This window comes from Aphelocoma coerulescens, chromosome 3, assembly GCF_041296385.1.
Source record: "Aphelocoma coerulescens isolate FSJ_1873_10779 chromosome 3, UR_Acoe_1.0, whole genome shotgun sequence".
NCBI classification, from domain to species: domain Eukaryota; kingdom Metazoa; phylum Chordata; class Aves; order Passeriformes; family Corvidae; genus Aphelocoma; species Aphelocoma coerulescens.
In genome coordinates this window covers 40404541-40429351 of record NC_091016.1, presented here as the reverse complement: position 1 = coordinate 40429351, position 24811 = coordinate 40404541, and the positions used below count along the sequence as shown (strand labels likewise).

At 38.1% G+C, this 24811-nt stretch overlaps 1 protein-coding gene across 5 annotated transcripts in view; it reads left to right on the top strand.

Moving 5' to 3' along the window:
• Nucleotides 1-24811, top strand: part of PLD5 (phospholipase D family member 5) — a 177645-nt gene that overhangs the window by 113098 nt on the left and 39736 nt on the right. For 3 of the 5 annotated variants that reach the window (XM_069009899.1, XM_069009898.1, XM_069009900.1), the window contains 2 exons: nucleotides 764-932; nucleotides 9059-9173. In XM_069009899.1, the coding sequence (XP_068866000.1) occupies nucleotides 764-932; nucleotides 9059-9173 (284 nt within the window). Of the gene's footprint in view, nucleotides 1-763; nucleotides 933-9058; nucleotides 9174-13095; nucleotides 13152-24811 lie in introns of those variants that run through there. The other 2 variants (XM_069009901.1, XM_069009903.1) reach the window with 2 other exon arrangements.

Here is a 24811-nt window from a genome sequence, read left to right as displayed (position 1 = left end):
AATGAAACACGTCATTTCCCTGAAGCAGAGGAGCCTATTTTGAGCTGGCAGTTTACTACAATGCTTGTTTGGCTTCCTGGATGTGATTGTATCTGTATGAATTTCTGTAGTCTAGTTTGAAAATGTTTTGAATACTCTAGACAGTAAGATCAAAGAGCTTTCCAAAAAAAGCAGGAAACTAAAAGGTCATAATTCTTTTTTTAACCGCTGGATCCCAGTTAGAGCCTTACACAGGTAAACAAAAGCAGAAAAATTGGGTAGCTAAGAGCAGTTGGAAAGGGAGAATTTGTATGTAGGGAGTGCGATGTAATAAAATATCAGTTGTAAAAGCAGACCTAAGAGAATGCCAGGAAGTGTAAATCTTGCCACATTCCTTAGAGAAAAGAAAATATATTCAGAGATGAGAATGGCAAAGCAAGAGGAGATTGTTTCATTCTTCCCATCCTCACCTTAAGGACTGATTCCCACTTACTGTGTTGTAAAAAATAACATTTTCCCTGTGTAAGCTAATTTTGAAGAGCTTCAAAAGCTTGCTTGGCTTTGCTGCGTTAGCAGTAGGTCATTTCTGCACTTCATTGTTCTGGGAAGTGTGGAGCATGACAGTCATGCTTCAGAGAGAGTTGCAGGGTGGCAAACTGCTGAGAGCCTCTGGGAGCAGATGTTGAACCCCAGGCCCAAAACATGACGTTCTTTACAATTTGGAACCTTCTAATAAAGAAAAGTGCTTTTGTTAAGTGGCTATTTTTTCCTTATCTATTCTCAGGGTTGCTCTTGTGGAAAATATTCCTGAAGGGATCAACTATTCAGACAGTGCACCATCCCATTTGTCTCTTTTCCAAGGCTGGATGAATTTGCTTAATATGGCTGAAAAGTCTGTTGACATAGTATCTTCCCAGTGGGACCTCAATCACAGCCATCCATCAGCATGCCAGGTATGTTCTAGCCTAACGAAAGAGTGGGACCTTAACAGTCTGTTCTTATTGTCAAACTATTAATTTTACAGAACTAAAACCCTTCCCTACAGCAGAACTATTTGTTTGGGTAGTCTAAAAATTCATTTTCTTATGGGGATTTTCCTGCCAATAGAAGAGTTTCTGAGAGTGGTGGTGTGCTTGGACTAGATAATGTTCAACACATACTCACAGCACTTCCATCTTAGGGAAGAAAGGCTTTGTGTAACCTTAAGAAAGCTGTCAAATTGTATCTATATTTGCACATCCACCTATTTGGGAATATTCATGAATCTGTGCAATTATTTGCTATTGGTGCTACTGGTGAAATAAAAAGGCAAGCATGTGGATTAATTCTCCAGCCAAACAGAGGGATAGACTTACAAAGAACAATATAGTATCAGATGATTCATAGCTTTTCAAAATTACTCTTGGGAGAGAGCAGTGTTTGAGACTTCTGCAATTAAGAACAGAATGAAAAATCATAAATCATAGTGAATAAGGCAGACATGCATTACAGTGATGCTGTGCCAACAAACACTTTATACTTAAGAGCAATCCTCTTAGAAATATGGTCAGGAGAGGTTTCCATTTAGCATCACTTGAGAAACTAAGATATCAAAGAAGTGATAGGCTGAGAGTATCTCCTCTTTTCCACTAGATAGATAGTTTGCCAAAAGGAGCCACTCAGCTGACATGAAACGGGGCTAAAATGAAGCCAGGTAACTGTAAGGAATCAACTCTATTATACTATGGCATAAACTCTTGGCTTTCTTTTCTAGTTCTATTGATGCTGTGCAGTAAAAAATGCCTTTTGGTAGATGATAGGCAAATCCTGGTATTCTAACCAACTACATTCTGCTTCTTTTGAAATAGGCTGTAGCCTAGTTGAGCAGCATACATTAACTTTTCTTCAGAGTAAGTTTGCTGCCTGTCCATTTAAAATACTGAAAATATAAGGTGAGCAGATGAATATAAAATGTAATGCAAACCCTCCATTTCAGAGTGCTTATAAATATTGGAATATGGTTTGTGAATAAATTTATGGAATATCAAAATATTGACTTTTTTCACAATGTAATTGTGCAGCTAAGCTTTATTTAAATTTATTTCCTAAGTAACTTCAAACACATGTACTGTCATTCAAGCAGATGAATTCAAAGAGATAGTGCCTTAGATGTTTCTAGGATGTGCATGAATTGATGTGTGCATAAATCGATGTGTGCATGAATCTTTCAAAAGTATTGTCTGAAAAAAATTCAGCCTGTCAATTGCTTCAAAACTGGCAGAGCCTAACAAATCCCAAACAGAGGACAAAAAATAGCAAACTGGAAATTGGGATTTCACTAGTTAAGCATCAAATCCAAATTCGCATTGCAAAGTAAAAACTGTAAAATACTATTCAGCAGGGAGAAAAAGAAGAAGAGACATCTAAGAGGTGGATTTGGTCTTTTGTCCTCAAATGCACAGTTAAAGCCAGAAAAATGAAACAGTTTTCATAATATTCTATTTGAGTTATCTTCTTCTGCCTGCTAGTAGTCTTACAAAAATGAGTAATTACTTGTGTTTAAAGGCAATTAATATTCCAGTCATTTCCTCGTTTGTACAGCAGTGTGGGCAGAACAGCTGATAGATCTTTCTGTCAAGCTTGTCTATTCATGCTAAAACACTGTATTGTTATTGGCCAGTCTGATTGCTAAAAAATTGCCAAGAGGCAGTGTTACTTAGCAAATTGCTGCCCCAGAGAATGTACACAAAGCTCAATCTGTGAAAGGGAAGGGAGAAAACTTGAATCATTACATCTGCTTTCTCCACTTGGTGAAGTGAAAGTGAAATTTCAGAGGAGCTTCAATAACTATAATCCATATATATATATATACTTTTATATATATATATATACTATAATTGAAGAATAAGTCCAATGCCCTCAAGTCTTTACAGTTTGAGTTTGGGGAAATTTGCCCAACATAGCAGGAGCATTATGAAAGATCAGGGAGTAAGATGTAAAACTCCCAGGTAGTAAAGTGCTTAGTGAATGAGTTCTAGTTGTTCTGTGAATGATTCTTTTTTTTTAGAAACTAAGGACATACCCATTTTCCATATGGACCCACATCCTGCTCTATAATTAGCAATTCTCATTTTATGAATAGTCAAGGCATACTGGAAAGCAAGGTTTTCCACAAGAGCACTTAACAGACATGGGTTTTTGAAGGAGAAAAGCAGAGTTGGCTAGATTTCTTTTTCTTAATTAGTTGCAAGGTTTAACTACATTCTCTGTGTACGTCTGTGTAGTCACATACCTACATGCATCCATAGATACATGTACACACACATATGGGCAATATACATATTGAAGAAAAATACAGCAGGAAATTCTGCAACTTTGTATACACACATACATGTATATGACAAATATATGTGTCATCTGTATGTATACATATCGTCCATCTTGTCCAAATATATATTGGACATACATATATATATATATACACATTTGCATATATAAAATTGCATAACTTCCTGCTGTATTTTTCTTTTATTTTTGTTTGAGGGTACATTACCTGGTGTCCTTGACTCTTGCTTGTCCATATTTTGTTGTTATAAATCTGAATAAACATTCGATGCCAACTGAGCTGTCCAGGTCACAGCAGCCACACTCAGTCATCTGAGATGATGAGTTTTGCTAAATTGGATTCTCTAAAGGCAGACACATGATGAGACAGTGTTTCTGTGCTTCAACACATAAAGCAGTCAAGTAAACAAATACTTGCTTTGCAAAATGGTGAGTTCTCTCTACACTGCTTTTCTCATTCAGAAAAAAATCCACATATTGTGGTGACTTTGCATTGTCATATGTGTGTTTTCAAGATAGCAGGATAGTTGTCATGTAAAAGCATTGAGGTTTTTGTGGAATGTATGTGACTCTTCCTGTGCCAGTCTGATGTTTAGAGATATTAGAGGAAAATGGAAACATTTTTTTGAGGATGGCTTTTGATTTATTTTCACTGAAAAGAGAGAGGTGAATACAAGATCATTCCAGTTCACAATTTTCACAGTTCATTTCCTCTGGCTCATCTTATATTTTGAAGCTTTAATTTAGAATGACCTTTTAGATTTCCAGGAAGTCCTTCACAAACTTCAGTTTGTTTTTCACAAATCAGAATCAATGCCTCATGGCTTATTGGTATTGCCATGACTATGACACAGCTGTCCCTGGATGGATATTTGGATGAACATAAGATGATTGAAGGGTAGATCTGCATCTGATTTTTACAAGTAACACATAAAAAATAGATTCTTCTGATTTTGTTCACCAACCTACTGCACATCTCCCAAATGGCTTGATGGGAGAAGTGCCCCATCCATCTGATACTTTGTCTCATTCAAGGCAGCTGTCCAGATTTGTAATGAATCTCTGATGAGAAGTCGTGAGTCACTCACACATGCACTGCCCAAGTTGCTTAAGTGATTTGTTTGGTAGAGCAAATGTTAGTGAAAGAGCTTAAGTTTCTTTCCTTGAAAATTATTAAAAAATGGAAATAAATAAAAAAAGAAAAGCATATCTCCAAACCTAGCAGCTCCCAGCAGAAATTGAATAGGATGAGCTATAGACATCTATAAGCTCATCTTTACACAAACATCTCTCCTCTTCAGGTGGTGGTGTTTCCCTGGTACTGACTGAGGCATAGAAAATAAATTCCATGAAAGGAGAGTTTTCAAAATGAAAGCATATTCCTTCCCTTTGCATTAGTTGTTTGGTTAGAAGAATTGAGGAAAGCATTTAAGTTTCTGAAGTTCTGTATTAAATAGCAGCAGTAAAAGTAGGATTTCTTGATTTATTTGCTCTATTGGTTTCTGCCAGCATGCTAGGGTTTTTTGTGATGTTTTAGAAATTTACCCAAAGGCTTGATTATAGGAAAACTTGGGGGAAGAAATAGTAGAATTACATATAAAAAACCAGAAGAAAAGTCTATGAAATAACCAGTTTTTTTTCTGTGGGATTAAAAAGATAAGCATTTTCTGAACTGTAGGAATCTGTGTTACTGAAGAATACAATAAAGCAATTTGAGAGTCCTTCAGTAAATACAGCATTTTCATGTTTGTATTTCCCCATGTTATTTCTAATGAGGAACCTATGCTGATAGAGACAAGAGCAGGCAAGGGAAATCAGCCAGGCTACAATCAGCTTGTCTAGAGACTGCCAATAAATTGCTTTGGGAGAAATTTCAGGGCATTTTAGTAATGACAGCTTTCTTTTTTTTTTGGTTTTTTACATTCACCAGTTTTCTGTGGCAGGTAGAGTTGGAACTGATGTTTGAGATTCATGATAGTTTAAAGCTGCCATGCAAAAGTACATTTTTTCATGTGATAAATACTTTTTACATTCATATTTGTCACTTTTGGTAAGTTTTTTTCAAACAGGCCTGCGAAAAGTGTAACAGAAAATTTTATCAGTATAAGCAGATTTCTGATGGTATTGTTTGTTAAAATGCAGATATTGCTATAAGGTAGCCACAGTTTCATAGCACTTGGCTGCTCCTATTTGTCAGTCCTCACAAGCTGGGTATACAGAAATTCTTCTGATCACTGTCACGTAGCTGCGCAGCAGCCTGGTATTGTCTCACAAAAGGAGTGTGGTCTGAATGACAGCATAAGGGTTTGTATTCAACAGAAGCATTTCAAATGTTCTGACAGCAGTAACAAAACATTTCAGACCTTCCATCCCATCTTTTTTCCTTTTCATAGAACAAACCAGTAAAATTACAAGTAAACATGTCAGAAAGTGTAGAAACGGAGTTTCAAATTAATATTAATGGAGAAGAAGTCTAGGTTCTTCAGCAGTGAGGGAAGAATTTCTAGTAACCCTATTTACCTGCTTTTAAAAGCAAGTTGTGAATTTTTCATAGTTTGGTGTGTCTAGCTGAAGCCTTGGGGAGGGTATGAATGCCTGCTGAGGGATGATGCAGTGACAGGTGAGACAAAGGAATGCTTTCCAATTCTGTCACAGGTGGTGATTTTCGTGTGCCTGTATAAACACAGATATTTGTGGTGGGTGCACTCCTAGTTTTAACCATCACAACTTAGAGATACTTTAAATGTTGAATCAATTTGAGGTTTTACCATTTATAAACATAATTGAAAAAAAAACAAACCATAAATGAATAGCCTGTGGTGTCCCTGATGGGAAAACAGATGCATTTTCAGAGAAGATGGTTTCATTGGAATGCAGGGCTGCACTCCAAGCGATCTGTTAACCCATAGGATGGACTGTTCAGCAGCATGGCCTGTAGGAGACAGCTATGCTTATGTTGGTTACATCAGGGAGTACTAATAGCAAGGAAAACTCAGGAGGTGCTGCCAGGTTCTTTTTTTTTCCAAACTACAGTTAATACAGAAAGTCCAGGCTTGTTTATCAAAGCTTTTATAAATGATATGTAAATCTCCTGCAGGTAGAAGTGACAATAATATCCAGAAATAACTACCATAGGGAAATAAAATTAGGAACCATCCCCCTGAAGCAATTCATTTTATCAGTTTTAGATATTAACTTTCTAAGCATTTCTTTATCAGAACAGCTAACACATTAATTTGTATTGATAATGATAATAATTTTCCATCAAATTTATGAATGCATTTTCCACGTTTATTTTTGTATGCTAGGGGTTTCTGCTGTACTTCTAGACAAAATCAGTTTTTACAGATAACCTAAACAAAACCAGTGTTTATTTTTCTACCTAGTAAATGGAATCAACATCGAGAACCTTTCTGAGTAGCCGTTTCTACTTATATGTATATTAATTGATATGCATAATGCAAACCTTTTAGTCGTTAATTTTCCCCACTCACTTTTGCAAAGATGCAGCTAATGAAAACCAAAACTGCTGGTGTTTCCAGTGGGGGAACCCATATGAAGCACATCCAAAGGCTGGCTGAGCTCTGACATGCCAGGAGCCTGATGCTTTGGGTTAGCTGGGGGATGGGGCAAAGCAAGGATTGGGAATTCAGCAGACAGCAGGGCAGCGATTGCTGTTCCCAGATTTCGTTAGAGCCTAACAGCGCCAGACTGTAACACTTGCAGGAGAAACCCTCTGGGAGGGAGCAGGGCACCCAGGAAGACCGGTCAGTGTGCCTCCACTGCCCCAGAACTGTGCTGGAGCAGCTGCACAACTCCATATGCAGCATCCATCTCCTCCCCACTCTTATCTCATTCGTTTTTACATTCTCTGTAACATCTGCTCTTCTTCTTTAAAAGATCCAACACAATCTCTGGTATAAGAAATAAGGATTTTTTTTTAGCTTGATGAGGTATGTGAGGGAAAGCCACTTCTTGACTTAGACAGCAACTCAGGGCTCTTGGGTGCGTGAGTTAAAATCATGGATGGCATTTCTTGCATATGGAACCACCTAGTCACCTTGAGAAATGCTGAATCTGAGCATGAGAAGCATTTGGAACTTCATGCAAAGAATGTTTTTGTTTTCCTGTTCTGTTAGCTATTCTTTAATGCTTTCATTATGGCAGTATTGTGTTCACTGCTAAGTTCTTGAGAGTCTTGGGATGAGCAGGGAGCTATACCATGGATTTGAGTGAGCAAGCAGGCATACATTACAAAAGTAAACCAAACAGTAGTTCTGTTCTTGCAGCTTCTGGCTGATGGGTAATTTTGAGGAAGCTATATTTTAGGAGGATGGGTATTCTTATTTTGCCACATATATTAAAAATAAGTGAATATTAAAAAATAGGTCTGTACTGTAGACAGGGGGGCACAACTTTCTGTGGCTGTGTAATGCTTAAGGCCCAGCAAGGCCCAAAGTATCAATCCGTGCAGTCAATTTCAGCGCAAAGGTTGGCTTTCCACTGTCTGCTGCTTATGGGTTTTCAATGTGTGGGGAGGGCTTTTGTCTGAGGTCTTGTTGGTCCATGCTACATCATATTATATCATCCCAAACTGTTCTTGGTTTGGTCATTTTTGTTGAATTGAAAGATCCTCTTAAGTTTCTCAGAGTAACAGTTATTACAGAGAATTATGTAACGGTTCTGTGAAGAGCTTTATCTTCTGCCTGTTTGTTTGAAAGTTGATGTATAGCTGTTGCTTTTTTTGTTTTAGCTTTACCTTGGGACAAGCATTACATTGAATCTAAAGTGAACTGTGTAGATAGGGCAGGCATTTTGTCAGGTGCATAAGCCCAAAGTCTTTGTGTATTGAACTGCTAATTGAAAGTGGTGTCTGAAGTAGCAAGTTAGAATAGCAGCAAGGAAATTAGCTTTGTCTGTAATTGTAGTAACAACACAGGAGTAATACACTGGAGAGTCTATTCTTTATGTGGTCTAGTTGGATGTTACTAACTTAACTTTTTAAATTTAATTTAAAATACTGAACCTAAAATTTAAACATTTACAATGCAATCAGAAGTTTTGCTTCTTGTTAGTTTCTTGGATATGGAAAAGCATGGCAATTGAAAATTTTATTTTTCATGTGAAACAAGTGTCTTAATTTCTGTTTTGACATGTATCCACCTCAGTATGACATTCCCTTTCTTGTTCTGTGTTAGAAATAGGATTTAAATAGTAAAATTTTATTTAGCATAAATAGTAAATGCATGTAAAATACCTAAAAATCATAGTTTTCCTTCATGGTGTAACTCATCTAAAGATGAGCATGCAACTACTTGGAAATGTGTTGTACTCTGGTTAGAACCACTTGCAAAAATATCACTCAATACAGAAAAAAATGCAATAAACTCTTTTCCTTGAACTTTTAATCCTAAGTCAAGAGGCTGTGATTATTTAGAAGAAAGTTAATGTCAAAATGTGCGTATGCAGCATAAAACCCCTGGACACTTCATTTTCTGCCTGACACCTGTCACCTTGTCAGTATTGCACAATCTGGGAAAAGGAAGCAACCTTTTTGGCCTTTGGAACAGTATTTCTCCAAGAAAACGAATTTGAGTTGCTAACCTTTAGGGTAGGTTTAATCATATCTAGGAACATAGTTACACAGCTGTTGTTTATAATGCCCTTGTTTTAAAATGCCTCTTTAATTTGTTGATATGCAGTTTGATCAATTCTGTGTCTTACAGCTTCTCCTTTCCTTTAATGTTCTTCCCAGGGTCAGCGTCTTTTTGAAAAATTGCTTGATCTGGCGTCCCGAAATATTGAGATAAAACTAGTGAGTGATAAACTGCCCATGGAATCAAAGGTATTAAACGACTTGAAAACAAAGGGTAAGACCAAGGTCTTTCTGTTGTCATGCCATTGACTGCTGCGTGATGTTCCTATTATTTAAAATGCAGACTCGGATGATACATAAAATGCCCACTACTGGTATGGAACTGTTACCCTATAAACCTTTAGCTTTCTCTGGTTCGTAGATGTCAATAATCTGAAGCTGTTACTGTAGTTGATGTTTGCAGTTTGCAAGCAAATAAAAAGGCAGTACATGATTAGATAGGTGTTTAAATTCCCTGTAGCCATTTTAATAGTAGGCAACATAACCTGAGAGTCTGGGGTAATTCCTTGTGGGACAAGATATTTTTCCTCCTTTGAGCAACAGCAAAGTAAATTAATAAAACAACATATGTATGGTACTGATGATTCTGATGCACTGGGCCATTGGTCAGATTTAGCGAGCTGACAAGGTTTTCTGTGCTATGTGTATTTCTTTGGTCTCTGCTTTCCTAATTGTTACTTTGAGGTGCAAAAATCCCTATTCAAAGAGGGATTGTGCATTGGCACTACATGACTAAACTTGTTTTATATAAAACTGTGTGGAAGCTAGTGAAGAGATTTTAAGAATTGCTGAAAGAAATTTGTCTCTCTTAGGAGTTTTAACAATCTCATACACATTTCTCCTGTTAGTTATCTGTATAATCTGATAAAAGCATGATTTTAAGGGTGCTCTTTTCAAAGAGCAAAAAGAACCTATATATTTTGATGGTGATCATTTTTGACACAGATGCCTATTTGGATTACAAAGAGAACTCAAAAAAATTAATTAAGCAAAGGACTTGTTATGGATAGTAGCACCTTAACATAGCATGACTGTTCATGGTAATGAATAAAGAGCACCCTCTTCCAACAAAAATCAATCTATATTTGTTTGAATTCCTTATAACCTCCTCACTGCACAAGTAAAAGAATATTACTGATGGAAGTCCTTATCCCTGAGGGAGATCGGCTTTTAAATCAAGAATGACATGTTATTTAAATTTAATAAACTTAAATTTAATTTAAAAATTAATAACTATAGACCTTCATCATTTCATGACACTGCCTGTTTCAGGGATTTGATTATTTCTGCTACATAACCAAAAGAGATATCGATCCTTTGATAACCAGTAAGAATATACCAAATACTTTGTCAGATATATGTGAAATATCTTTTTCTGATCTGTTGAAAAAGAAATAGGTATTTTAACATCAATGTCAGTGAAATTATCTTTGAAAAAGTTGTTTCTTTTCCCTGTGAGTCTAATATCCCAATTCCTGTGAGTCAGAGAATGGGAGAGGTGGGCCTGTACATTTATATCAGTGTACTGGCAATAGATATTTTAACTATCAATTAAAAATACCCAATACCAAAAATTATCCTCTTTCAAAAAAAGATGAGGAGAAATTTTTAGCTATAAAAGGGGGAGAAATGTTTAACACTTCCTTCAGTTAATGTGGGAATTAATCAAACCTGTGAGCTTTTTGAAAAAAAAAAAACAAAAAACAGAGCAGAGGCTTTTACAATTTTGCTAGCTTCAGTTTCCCTTATGCCTTTTTCAGATTTCTGAGACAGGAAATCTTACAGTATTCAAATGAATTGATCAATATATTTGTCCTCTGAGCTACAAAGGATTGGAGAAAGTTGCTAGTAATTCTTGTGAGTTTCGTTATCATCATCTTTGAACCCTGGAATTATACATATTGTGTACTGTTGGCCTTTCTCAAACATCAATATTGCAACTTCTAGAATTTCTCACTAGGATTTTTTTTTTCTTATTCCATGTTTTGGTCTGCTGATTTCAACAAACTCTGATATTTTTATTAGAATGTCTTGGTTATGGCAAGGTGATTGCGAGCTCTGTTGCAATTCTTTCACTCATTTAGGTTTGTTGTTAGGTTTTTATCTCCATGAAAGGTAGATAAATCTTTACTTGGTTTTGCATTCCTGAAAAGAAATAAATTAGTTTTAAATTCAGTCAGATTTAGTTGTCTTAATTTTATGTTGAAATGAGTAGACCTTATATGAGCAGTTCATGGTATGTCCTGCTTGTGTAAAACAGAAGGTCAGTGGGAGTCTAGCTTAAAAAAAAAAAAAAATAGCAATAATCTTTGCTATGCTGTCCTGGAAGATCTATCTACTAAAATGATTAATCTTTTTGCTTGTGAGGGGCTGGCCACCTGCACCCTCAGAAATCAGTCAGGACCGATTGTTGAAAGGGAACTGTGCATTATCATGTGGACATATATCCATGAAGACAACTAATTTTTTTTTTTCCTGCAACTGGTCAGATTTGTCTTTAAAATATGCCATGCCCCCTTTTCAACAGATACGTTCCTCTCTTGGTGAAGAAAGCAATAAATGTATCAGTAGCTCAGCCAAGCTGTGAAGCATCTCGAGACTGAGAACCAGAATGTTTGTCTGAACAGACCCAAACCCAGACTTGTGGTGTTGGTCTGAATTAGGCAGAGGAGAGTCCAAACACTACTCTGGGTTTCATCAGCTGATAAACTACTCTGATTGATCCTAAGCAGCAAACGTGCTTGGCACCCAATCCATGGGCAGTAGTGGACAGAAAGCACATACACAGCCAGTGGGACTCTGGGAATTTCCTACCTTTCTGAGTCTGCCTTCACCTTGCTAGGTGGGCATAGCCTTGGCTCTTCTTTCCAAGGCAGGTTGTATGCAAGAGTCAGACTGTCTCCAAGTTGTTCTGCTGATTATGAAAGAGAATTGCTATTGCTTGGAGAGGATAGAAGAGTCTTGCCTTTCTTTTCAGGAGACTGAGTGATCAGAACCCCTGAGCTGTGCCCTCATGTGGTGCAGACTGGTTCCTAGGGCTAGGGCAAGGGATAACTTGGCTGTTGGCCCTGGATGCACCTGCTAATAAATTGCCCAGGAACCTTAAAAGGAATCTTCACGTAGCACTGTCTGCTTTAAGTAGCCTTGACAAAGTGGAATGGGTTTAAACACATGGGATTGCTTGGAGACCAGTACTTGGTCATCCATATGTTTTCATGCAGTGTTTCAGCTTTTTTGTACAAGGAACCACGGTAGGTTCCTGTACTGCTGCATCTCAGCACAGATGTTGAGACTGTTTCTTCCAGACAGATTATTCCACCACATCTTTCCTTTTTCTAGACAGGCATGCATCAAGTCCGCTTGCCTCTTCTCCCCCTTTCTGAAGAACTGTAGAAAGCAAGGGTGCATCCTACCTAGAGTCCTCTCCACACATCCTTCCTCTCCAGCAGCTGTCCCTATTGATTAATAGAAGAGAAGGTTGAAATCTCACTTCAGATGTGGGATGATGGGGTAAGATGAAGCATAACTTACATGGATGGGGGAGCAGAACTGCACTGATGTGAAGTAAAATAAAATCAGTAATTCACAGTTGCAGTGTGTACTAGTTTGAAAATAAACCAGTGAGAGGCACCAAGTCAGAATAACAATTTAATGGAAATTAAAGAAAAGGAAAAGAAAGTAAAAGAAAACACTGACAGAGCCAAGATACAACCTGAATCCCTATTAGGCAGGGTAGTGGTAGCAGTCTGGTGGAATGGTGGCTGCAATCCTCTGAAGTGGTGATCCTGTAGTAGAAGGGGTCTGCTCTTCCTCAGAAAGTCCAGCGGTGGCTGTGTAGCTCCTGTCCTCTGGAAATCCAGTGGAGCCAGTCCCTTTGATGCTCAGCGTCCCAGATTATATCCACAATGGGATGCTTGGTTCCTCCCTCTGGGTGGAGCATCTCACAATGGGGTAATGAGTCATGAGGCCAAGTGTTGATTAGGCTCGTTAACAGAAGATAGTCCGGAGGGAGTTATCTCTGAGTCATGTGGCAGGACAATGATGGGCCATTAACAGCGAGATAGTCTGGGGGGAGGAGGCAAGGAAACACTGCCCCACCTGATTTCCACAGCTCATGAGGATGGTAATAGAATACACCTCAACCCAGGACACAGTGCTAGTGTAGACACCTGAGCTAGCTGTGAACCTGCAGGTTTGTCATCACTCCAGTGACTTTTTTTTGCCCTCTTTATGCTATCCTGACTTACTTGAGGTAGCTGTAAAGCAGGGGAGATTGATTACAGGAATCCAATGGCTGCAGTGTGAAACATGGATTGATTTATTGTGCTAACACATACCACACCTAGAGCTGTGGTGGCAGGATTCTCTGAGTGCTGAGATCATGTACATTCGCTAATAATTGCTGGACTGTGGGAGTGTTATTTAGTTGCAAAATTAAGCATGCAAAAATTAGGAAATACTAATCCCATAACATATATTTATGATAGACTTTAATTACATTATCAGATTTTGTATTTTGCACAAAATACCTGGCTGGTACTCCTTGTAATCCTACCATATTAATCAGAGGGTTTTCCTTTATATTGAATGAGAATGCATCAAACATTTAATGCCAAAGGCAGTTGATGTTCATTCAGGGGATATTATTTCTGCTGGTAATGCTAGAATCTTTTTTTATCTTCATATTTAATATATGTCTCTAGGCTTTCTTCATTGCATATCTGCCAGATCCTGCACTGAATGCAGAATGATTAATTTCCTCATAGGCCTTTCCATGCTGTTTCTCACTGTGGTATCTGAGTGCTCTGCAAATACAGTATTAATTAATTTATTTTTACAACATCACTGTTACGTGAGGTTTCTTGCTCTTTCTGTCTCTTGGGGACAACCAGTGATTGCTAGTGGCAACACAGGCACCAGAAGCCAAATCTGAGCATTTGTTTTCTATAGTCACAATTAAAATTTAAAGAAGTATATTAGTAATTTAAAAAAATTAACCACATGTAAGTTCTCCCAGCTCATGTTGTCAAAATTATTACTAGACAGACTATAAACTGTGATGTTATTTTTATAGAACATATGTATATCCATACTATGCATATCTGTATATGACTCTCTTGTGAAAGGTAGGTCTGTCTTTAGACAAAATTTGGCTCATTGTGTAAACAAACATGTTCTTCTTTATCCTCTTCATACTGTGACAGTAGCTTATTAATGCTTGTTTTCATGGTTATTGTTTTAGCCTTTTCTCAGCTGTGGCTCAGTCTACTGGATTGAAACATTGCTTGGAACCCTCCCCCTCCTTACACTTAATTGTGTACCAGTCTTTGTTCATCAGTAACGTTTCAATAGCACTGTCTCCAATTAGCAGGTTGTATTATTTCTCATGTGTACAGAATCTAAATCTCTTACCAATTGCAATCTTATTTTAGCTGACAGTGTTCATGATTTTTAAGACATACCAATGGATTTTCCTTCTTCAATTTTCATTGCTTGCTTCCTTTACTATTTCTTTTTTTCCCCAATACACCTTTTTCATTAAGCATCTTTCATATACTTGCAAGGGATATTTTATCTTTTGTCAATGGTGGCTGAGGCAGGTAAGAAAAGAGGAGTCTGTCTGTGTCACAGTGTGATTTAAGGAAAAAATATCATCTAACTCAACTAATCACTTTTGAGTATTAGCAATGAAATTGGAGAATAATAGGAATTCATTGTCTTAGGGCAGGATCCAGTCACTAGATCACACTTGCAGCTGTTGTTCACTGAGGAGTTCATGTACATTTGCCCAGGATTACACTTTCTCCTAATTAGGTACAGCCAAAACAGAAAAACTAAAAAGTTACATTGTTGCAGGGTGACAAATAAATGAGTAGATAGTAAAGCTCTAGAAATTTTTTATGCATTGAGTTGTGCTCTTTAGATTGGAAACACTAACAGATACCATTCCATGACAAATTAAAACAGGTTATATCTGGGCAGCTGCATGATCCCAGCTTCCTCTTTGCTCTCCCCACCATATGTTGTCCTTGCCTTCTTCCTTGCACCAGTGATCATGTGGTAAGACAGTTCAGGGGGCTGCTTTGGCTACAGACTGCTTGTTTTTTTGGCTAGCTTAATTGTCATTTGCTTTAGATTTCTGCATTACTCAGCGTGTGATCTCACAGGCTGGGGATAACACAGAAAAAGGAAACACATAGCTGGGGTTGACAAGGGAGGAAGGACCACTGGAACCTGGTTGAGATAGGTTCAATCTGCCATGGCACCAGAGAGCTCAAGTTCATGTAATATCAAGGGACTCTTAAGAAGTTTGAGGGTTTCCTGTACTTTTCTGTACTGTCTTAACGTAAGTGTAGCACAACGGGCAGCAATAGTGAATGTGATTTATATAAATTATGAAATGTGTTTAATTCCATATTCTGTCTGCTTCTGTTGGCACACTTACGGTGCTGCATAGTTTCAGAGTTGTGGGGGCATGAGTTTTTACCTTTGGCCACAATCATGTTCCCTTTCCCTATCTTCTTGTGGGAAGATGTAATTTTTAACATACTGTAGAAGAACTGAAAGATGTTTGTTATGTCATAGAAAAGATGAGATTGTCTGGGAGTATCAGAGCAGTTTCTTCTTATGAAACAAGCTGTGAGTTGGGCACTTTTTCTGAACTAGACCCTTTGTACACTGCAGACCCTAGGAATGCAAAATTGACCATTTGGGAGAAACTGCCATTTTTTCTGGAAAAGATAAAGCTATAAGACTAAGAGGGAACATTTCCTGGTAAGTTTCTTTGGGCCTAAAACTGTTTGGGGTTTGGGTGACTTGAGTTTTTTGAAAGCTTTTGGTAAACAATGATGACATGGATTTATATTAAGCCCAGAACACTTGGTCTCAGTACTACTGAAAATGTTCAAAATATGGGGACAGTGGACTGTAAAGAGATTAGAATAGAGCTATCACTGGCCATTTTAAGAATAAAATAAACAGGCCTCTATTAGGAAGGGCCTTGTACCTCTGGTGCGTGGGAAAGATCTAGATTGGTTTCAAAGCTGGGTTTAATAGTTCCATAATAGTTTGGAAGGAGAACATAAACTTACGTGCTTAAGGACATTCATCTCAACGTAAGAAAGAACTTTTTTTCAGTAAGAATAATCATTCACTGGAACAGCCTTCCTCAGGGATGGGTAGAGTCCCCATCACTGGAGGTTTCCAAGATGTGACTGGACAGGGTGCTGGATGATCTCATACAGGCTCCCTTTTTCCACAAAAAACTGGGTCAGATGATCTTCTGAGAGGCCTTCTAACCTGGGATTTTCTGATTCTAATTAAGTCTTTAATTCCTTTTCATGTAAAGTAAATGTTGAGAATCAGTGTAAATACTCTGCAAAGACTAAAAAGAAAATACACTCCATTCGTGTCATGGAAGGCTGGAATCCTGAAGGTGGATCTTGAAGAGATTTTTGCCTGTCCGGATGGCCAGTTTTTGCACAATGTACCATAAAAATAATATTATCTGATGCATGTTCCATTGGAGTGTAAAGAGTGCTCTTGACAGCTGATGTTCAGTGGATGGTTTTATGTAAGGCATTGAATGGATCTGTAGCTCCATTGCTTTCTTCATGCATTTCCTAGGCTGGATTCTCCAAGACTGTGTGTGAGGGAAGGATGTTAAGATGGGGGAAGTTCCTGCTGCAGTACCAAAAATAGACTATTTTTTCCCTATGATTTTTCATAAAGAAGTGAGCAGGATTTTTTGAGAGGACCAATAGATTAGGGGTAAATCCTCCTGAAGGAAGCAAGTAATTTGGATCTGAGTTTTATAGAGTTAAATAAAGGTGCATGTGAACAGAGGGGGAGAAATCTCTTCCATTCCTTTCAGATTGTAAATGTTGACATTTTTCTAAAACTCTTAGTCACACTTGAAAATATGAGAGTGTACAAAAGGCAGCTAATGAAAATTGCACTGGCAACATCTTTGACATCTGATTTTAAATTCATTTTTATATTTTATTATGAATCAGGCCTTGTTCATTTGTTATTATTATTTTATATAACTTGGGTACCACAAAAGAGTAGATGCATGATTTGATTTAGCTTTTATTAGTTGCTGCTGAAGAGCGTTTCCTGGTATTTTCTCAACTTTAAGCCTATGACAAGCAATCTTAAAGCCAGTTCCAAGATAAAAGATCTCATTAAGTTCTCTGCCTCTTAGAATGCATAGTAACTTTGACAGAGTTCTACGTAGTGAGAATTACCAAGCTGAATTTCCAAAGATAGCTGCATCCCATCCTTAAATGAAAGAGGCAGGTATTAGTTTTGCATCAGAGATTCAAGCATTCTTACCTAACATCTAGGCAACACTAACATGCAGAAACTCCTGCTAGGTTTGTTTTTGGAGAAACATCTTTCTGTTTAGGCACCTAAGCTGTCTTATCTTAGTTTATGTTGCACAGTGTGCACACATCCACAAACACATTGATCATGAGGGAATGTTCAGTGTTGGTTTTGTGCCTAAATCCCATGAGAATTCGTATGCAATGTTTCTTACTTGTTTCAGTTGGAGAGCTAGGTCCTGCAATTTAAAGTAAGCCACATCCAACCTTATGAAACATGACTGAAAAGAGCAGGTGAGGAGTATTTTTGTTAGATGTGTATCAGTATACCAAATGTCTTCAACACAGAACATCTGTCTGAGTTGCAGAAGATGATGTTGAAAATCTTGCTCTGTCTGAAAGTTTCTAAACTGCCAGTTTTTACCTTACAGCTGTCTGCCTTACCAGGCACCTGACAGAAAACAAATCATTTAAGCTAGCATTGAACATCTTAAACTTAAAAGCAGAAGATATTTTGTAGTGGTGCTCCCTCGGTCCTTCCTATTTGACTTCTAACAGTTTCCAGAAAATCTTTTAATCTCTATCTGCATTTAAAGATGGCTGTAGTAGTCATACATTCATTTGGGATGGAAGAAACCTGGCTTCCAGTCCCTACTCTGCTTCTACTCCTTCTATTGCCTCCAGATATATTTTGAAAGAAATGTCTTACCCTTAATAGCAACAGAATTGTTTTAAGGTTCTACTTGTAGGACAGAATTTTAAAACTTTATTGGAGTATCAATCCTTCTGTGTAATTCCAAATGAGGAGCTGGGTAAAACACTTTCCATCAGCATTGCCTGCTGCCTTGTTTGGATGTCTTTTAGCTCAAAAAATGTAATAAACTGGTGATAATCCGGTTTTTATTATAGGTTCTAGAGGAAACTAGATGCCTAATCTGGGAATGAAGCTTCCCCTGGATACACAATAATCCTCATTTTAGGCACCGTAATAGTTCACAATGTGAGCAGCTTATTTTCTCTTGTGAGCCTGAAGCGCACTAACGTTAAAAAGATTTAGGCATAGCCTGACTTACAGAATTCTCTAGCAGGAGAGAATTTGCAGTATGAGGCTGTCACATCCACAGCCAATAGAGGGAGGAAACAAAACCAAAACAACCTTCATAATAATTTAAATTCTGAAGGCAGCCGAGGCCTTAGGTTGTGCTGGCTTGTTTTGCAAAAAGGAAGGGGGAAAAAGGTTCACTTAAGCCAAAAATTCTGTGTCTTTTAGAGCCAGATATGTAAGCAATAAATCCTAATTCTAAACTCTACAGCTTCTGTGTCTGTAGACTTAAAAATGAATACCTTTGCTGAGAGAAATGGCTGTGTACCCAAAGACAGTACCCTCTCATTGGTGATGTGTACTTTTGCATTATAAAATATCAGTCACGTGCTTTCCGGTATCTGTAGTCACTGTTTCAAACATGCATAGGTAAATAATAATACATTCATTTAATTCACTTTCCTCATTATTTAAGGCTAGATGTACTGTGAGGCATATTTGTTAGGTGTTTAACAGAAACAATATCATAATTCTTCTGCTTTGAAATTTGTAATGGAAAAGGTCTTTCATGGTAGATTGGTCAGTATTTTAGTACGTAATTTCAGATTGCAAATATCATTGCACTCAAGTCTGGTACTAATGTGTGTGCATTCGTGGACTTGACAACAGTGAGCACTTTTGTATTTAATAAGCTCCAGTACAACTGTGAGCATTTGTAATCCAGCCATCCTGTGAACAGCAAAGTTCTCTTGTCTGGTAGGGCCTAGTCAGGTCCAACATAGCAGGTTTGTGCCACAGGGATCATCTTCAAATCTTGCTTGATGGTTTACAAGCTGGAATGGATTCTTCCCATGTGGCACTAGCTGGTTTGAGTTGCTGACACTCTTTAGTACAGAGGAACTAATAACGGATGGCATTAGCAGAAATTAGTTGTGACATTTTCAAAACATATGGGTAGTGTGCAAGTTCCTACCTACAGCTACTGAAAGAGCTGGTAAGAGCTGCCAGGGCTGTCTGAGCTCAGAAAGCATTTGTTAGGTAGCTGTGCTACCTTTGCAGAAATTATGGCACCCCATGCTTTCTCTTGTATGCAAGAGCACTAACATTATCTCATACTGAAAAGAGTTGAAGGCTACTGGTCCTAAAAGGGGTCCAAGGAAAGCAAGTTAATTTATTTTAGGTCAATTTTGGTTTGTTCATTCATGTGATTTTCATATACTTAATATCCACTGGCAGCCTGACTGTTTTCTTTGAACTGTATCTTTGTCAGTCACGGGAGTCTTGCTGGTATGATTTGGTATATTCTTGATTGCTACTGTTTTGCAAGCAAGCTCCAGCCTTCTCAGTGGGGCTGAGTTTTTCGTCTCTCACCTTGTTCAAGTTTTTTGTGTCATCTAGACTGAAGTGTAACTTCAAACTCGGGCAGCTCTGAGAAGACCATCACCTGAGGTGACATGACAGGGACACTTGTATTACGTTCTTTTAGCTCCTTCGCTACTTAGCTCAATCAAGATAACATTTCTGCTTTAAACCCGATTAAAGTACTGTGTGCTCAAAGTTATATAAGAAGCATTAATAAATGCCCAGACCAAACTGGCACTCTTCGACCAACACCATTTGGTCTTCATTTGGTGAACACTTTGGAAAGGCTACTCAGCTTGGGTTGTTGGGTGCAGCACAACTGTAGCATGAAGTAAACCCATGTGACCAAATCTTGCTGGTTTATACAGCATTAGTTACCAAGTGTGATCTTTGTAACAAGGATTTGCCACTATGATGTTAATATTGACCTTTCTGGTTATCTCCTATAGCAGTTCTCAAACTAACCTTTGGCTTCTACAGCACTTTGGTGTGTTATGAATTTTTATACAGCCTAATGGTTGGAAAGCAAATTACTTTAAGCTCCTTCTAAAGTTATTCAACTGGAAGCAAAGTTCCCAGACTGATACCTCTGGGTTACTCTCCATCTTTTCCATCTCTTCCTGCATGCCCTTACCGAGTGATTTTCTCTAATATTTATGCTTGAGAACAGAGTGATTTCAGCCTCTTTCCCTTCCTTTGGACAAAATAATAGCTTTCTACAGTGTGTAAGTATTAGTAATTATGTAGCACAGAAATTGACAGTCATTTCAGTGACTCAAAACAGATCCCTGCTCTTGAAGCTTTTAATCTCAGTAGTCTTGTTAGCATAAAGTGATGGACAAAAGTGCCAGCAGTTTTAGGACTACATAATATCTATACTAAGCTTCAAAATCTCTTCAAAAGAACGTTGTGATGATTGCAATGAGAAGCTTTCAAAAATAACAGTTCCTAAGCAAAGGACCACAGAGCAGCTGTTCTCAGCCATAAGACAAGGGATTGAAACCAAGTCCATGATGTGATATTGGGACTTGAAGTGCCCTGTGCTGCCTTCTGGCCTCGCTTTCATAGAGATCCCCTGGGCAGTTGCAAGCAGTCCAGTTATGCAGCCCCTGTCCTGTACCCTGCTGCCATCCCAAATGGCTCTGAACTGGTCCATCTCTGTCCCTTGTTGTGCTCGAGCCAATTCTGTCTGTCCTGTGTGGTTTGGAGTAGGAAAAGAAGTCCTACAGACCTGGTTCTCCACCAGTTCAAAATGTCACGGGGGAGTAATATACCTGTATTCATGTCCTTCACAGGCAGTTGCTGATATTTACATTGGAGAAATGAGACAATATTTGTGGTCTGGTCCCTCTGCGACACTAAAATCCTCTGTGATTTCAGTGTGCAGTCACTTTTATTGACTGTATATTGTGTGTGTCCTTCACCCAGCTAATCAGATAGAATCTGTGGAGTTGTGGCTTCCTTTTATTTTGCTTTCTACATTTCAAATAGGCTGTTTGGAAGAAAGTCAATCCATGTTAAAAATCTGCTAACTGACAAGTTATGGATTTGTATCCCCTACATATTTCCTCAAATGAAAGCATTTTTCCCCACACACACCTTTTATTTTTCCTCTGTCCACTGTCTGGATTTTTCTGATTTTGACATCAGGGCACATCCATTTTTCTCTTTAAAATGCCTCCATTTAAATGTATGAAGTATCTGGGTGACCAAGCCAGAATGTTGAACCCCTCAAAAATGCATCTGACAGGCTGGTCAAAACAATAGTAAATCAAGTGTGAGGCTCTTCAGTCTGCTACAGCAGAGCTACAGTATCTATTCTATGTGCTTACTTTGATAAAAGAAGAGGCTGTAGAAATGTCTTGTTCTTTCAAGAACCTTAGATTCATGGTAATAAATAGCTCAGCTTCAGTTGTTGTTTGGACTAAGAAAGCAAGAAGAAATTCCCAGAGTCCCAAATTGCATTGACCATCAGAAATCTTTGTTTATTTTTTGGCTGTGTATCATGAGTTAATACCTGTAGAAGTCCTAGCACATGTAAATAAAATAAAATTAGAACCAATTTGGGTAACCCAAAGCTGTGATTAGCCTTAAAAGTATTAAGAAAATATATTTTTTCCTTTCCACAAATTTATTTGTAAAGTCTTGAAGAATATGCCATTCTGCTTATGTAGTTATAAAACAAAATATGTTCCTCAAGTAACTGGAGTGAGAGGGACTGAATGAGTAACTGGATGAATATATATGATACATGAAACAATGAAAGAGTAGGCAAGGGAAAGAGGGAAATTATGAACTGAGTATGAAGTGGAAAAGAGTGATGGAGAGGGAGGATGAATTATGTTGGGGGAAAGTAGTGGGGAAAATGAAATAAGAGGGAGGAATGAATCAGATGAAAGCAAAGGTCAGAAACTGAAAACTGAGTAATAAATTTAGGAAAAGATCAGAACAGAATGTCGTCAAAAGGTGAAGCATGTTATTAGTGGGCTTGTGACAGCATGGAGAGAAAAATAATTGGCATTGAGATAGGAATGATCTGAAAAAAATGTAGTGCAGTCAAAGGCTGACTCGGCAAGACAACAGGATAGAATCAAAGGAAAGAGATGGGGGAAATGCTGAGAGACAAGGGAGAAGCAGTGAAAAGAAATGTCTGTGCCACTGGCAGAGCCAGGTTACTTCTGGCTGTGCCTCTGCTTTTCTTGTATGGCCACAGCCAGGTCAGCTGGTGCTCTTGGCTTTTGGTAGCCTGTAAATAATACTCTAGGGCTGCTCAGGGAATCAGCTAATGAAAGTGCAGGGAAAAAAACAGATTCTGTTATGAAGGTATTGTAAAAATGAAAAGCGGTAGCCATTCAAGGAGGCAAACTGTTCTCACCTCTTTGCCTGCCCTGCAGTATCTCACCTTCCGGAACTGGGATTTCTCCTTCAGGGCAAGGAAACTGACAGAACCCAAAGCAGAGCTCCAGATGTCTGAGGAGCGCATTTTGAGAGCGACGCACAAGTGTTGTTGCTGCTAGTCAGCATATTTAGAAGTGGCTGTTGCCAATACTGATGATTTTAGAATATAAAAATATCAGAATGAAATCATGTTGCTAAGTTAAAAAGAAAGATAGGGATAAATAGTCACCACATTTTTCTTGGTAGAGATTTAGCCTTCTTCATTCATAAAAGGTTGTGATCCCAATTCCTCATGTGTTAGGATGAAAAAATGTCACTGAATTCATGGATGTTTCATCCAAGAAGTATATAAATAAATATAGTGCTTCATAATGCTAATCCAAGTAAAGAGAAGTCTTCAAAAGGAAGTGGGGTAAGCAGTGTGCAAGTTTACTAATCTCTCTATTATATTTAAAATAGCCTTCTTTTATAGTAAAAACATATGCAATTATAATTAGGCAAAGAAAGAAAGCCACAATCCAGCTTATTAATGCTTTTACTGATTGTATTATAGTCTTCCTTCAAGCAGTAATATGCTTTGTCGCCTGAATCAACTAAGAAAATTACTTTTCCCAATCTCCAAAGCAATCACTTTTATAGCTTTGTCTAGTAAATGAGCAGTCTACTCTCCAATAATGAAGGGCAAAAAAAGATGTGGAATTTTTTTTTAATATTCTAGCAAACTTTGTTGTATCTTAGTTCTCTTACAGACTCTACTGAATCATCAGACTCTCAGAAGAGATTTGTACTAAGAAAATGCTATTTAAAGGAATGCTGAGTTTTGCTAAGGGGAAAGAATTGAACTGATGATCAATGCTCTCATTCAAAATTTTCTATGACTTGATATGAAATACTTCAAATAGCTCAAAGAAGTGAAAATTGATTTAAAAATACTGATATCAGAGTCTAGGCAGTAAAAAAATGAGAATTTTTCTAAGGTTTGCTACATCAGGCAGCAACACTTGTTAAAAGAGGCAGCAATGTTTGCTACTTTTGATAAAATTACTAAAATGGAAGGAAAAGCTGTTTGGAGCTTTTTAAATTACACTAAATTCTTGTGCATGGACTCAATTTAATTTTATTTTAAAGACAGACTAAAATGGGAGCCCTAAAGGTTGGCCCAAACAGTAAGAGATTCTTTAGCAAATACAGTACAGAAATCACTGGCTTCAGAGGCCACATCTAGGTTGGAAAGTGTAGAGTTGGAGCATGTCCTTTCCTGTCTTGTTCTATGTAGTGAGCTGTAGTGTTGGCTGCTTGCATTTTCTACTGGGTGGCAGCACATGTGTCTTAAGGACATACTGATGCCCTGGATTTCCATCACTGGAAGGACCAGAGGTCTGTAGTTATATGAGCTTATTCCTTCTTTGCAGTCTAAAATTCTGTGTATATGTTAATTAAGCATGTCCACACATGATTTATCAACTGTGAGCATGGCGAGGCATTGGAACAGGTTGTCCAGAGAAGTTGTTGATGCTCCATCACTGGAACAATGAAACAATGCCAGTTTGGATGGAGCTTTGAGCAACCTGGGCTTCCATCTGGTAGAAGGTGTCCTTACCCATGGCAGGGGATTTGGAACTAGATGACCTTTGAGCTTTCTTCCAACCCAAGCTGTTGTATGATTCTATTCATGGAGAAGTCAAGTGGAGTGTTCTCCTGCTGTGTCTATCCTGTGGGTAAAGAGGGGACTTTTTATCTCTGTGCTGTCATATTTGTGATGGACCCCTGACTATTTGCTGGTGAGTCAGAAATAAGGTGTAGCTGGGTAAGTATTACAGAGAAATACTGTCAGGCCTCTCTTTTGTCTCACCCGTGAGATGGGGTGGGAAGCACTTAAGTTATATTTCTGGGGTTTTTCTGCTGAGTAAATCAAAAGGGCCCAGCAGGCAGCACAAAATGCATTCATGTGGGTGAGAGCTGTAGCACTCCCACACTGAACTCTAGCTACAGCTGGGTACTTAGCTGAGAAATCAGTGTTTTGATTACTTGGGCTAGCAACAAAGGCCAACATTTGATATCTTCAAAGCCAGAGTAAGGGCATATTTAGGTAAATGTTACTTTGGGAACTAACTAGCTCCCAAGATGTCATTGAAGTTAAATAAGCAATTGCAAGAAATTAATTCTGACCTTTCCTTTGTTCTCAAAAATCTGCCATCCTGCATCCAGTGAGCAAACTCTGCA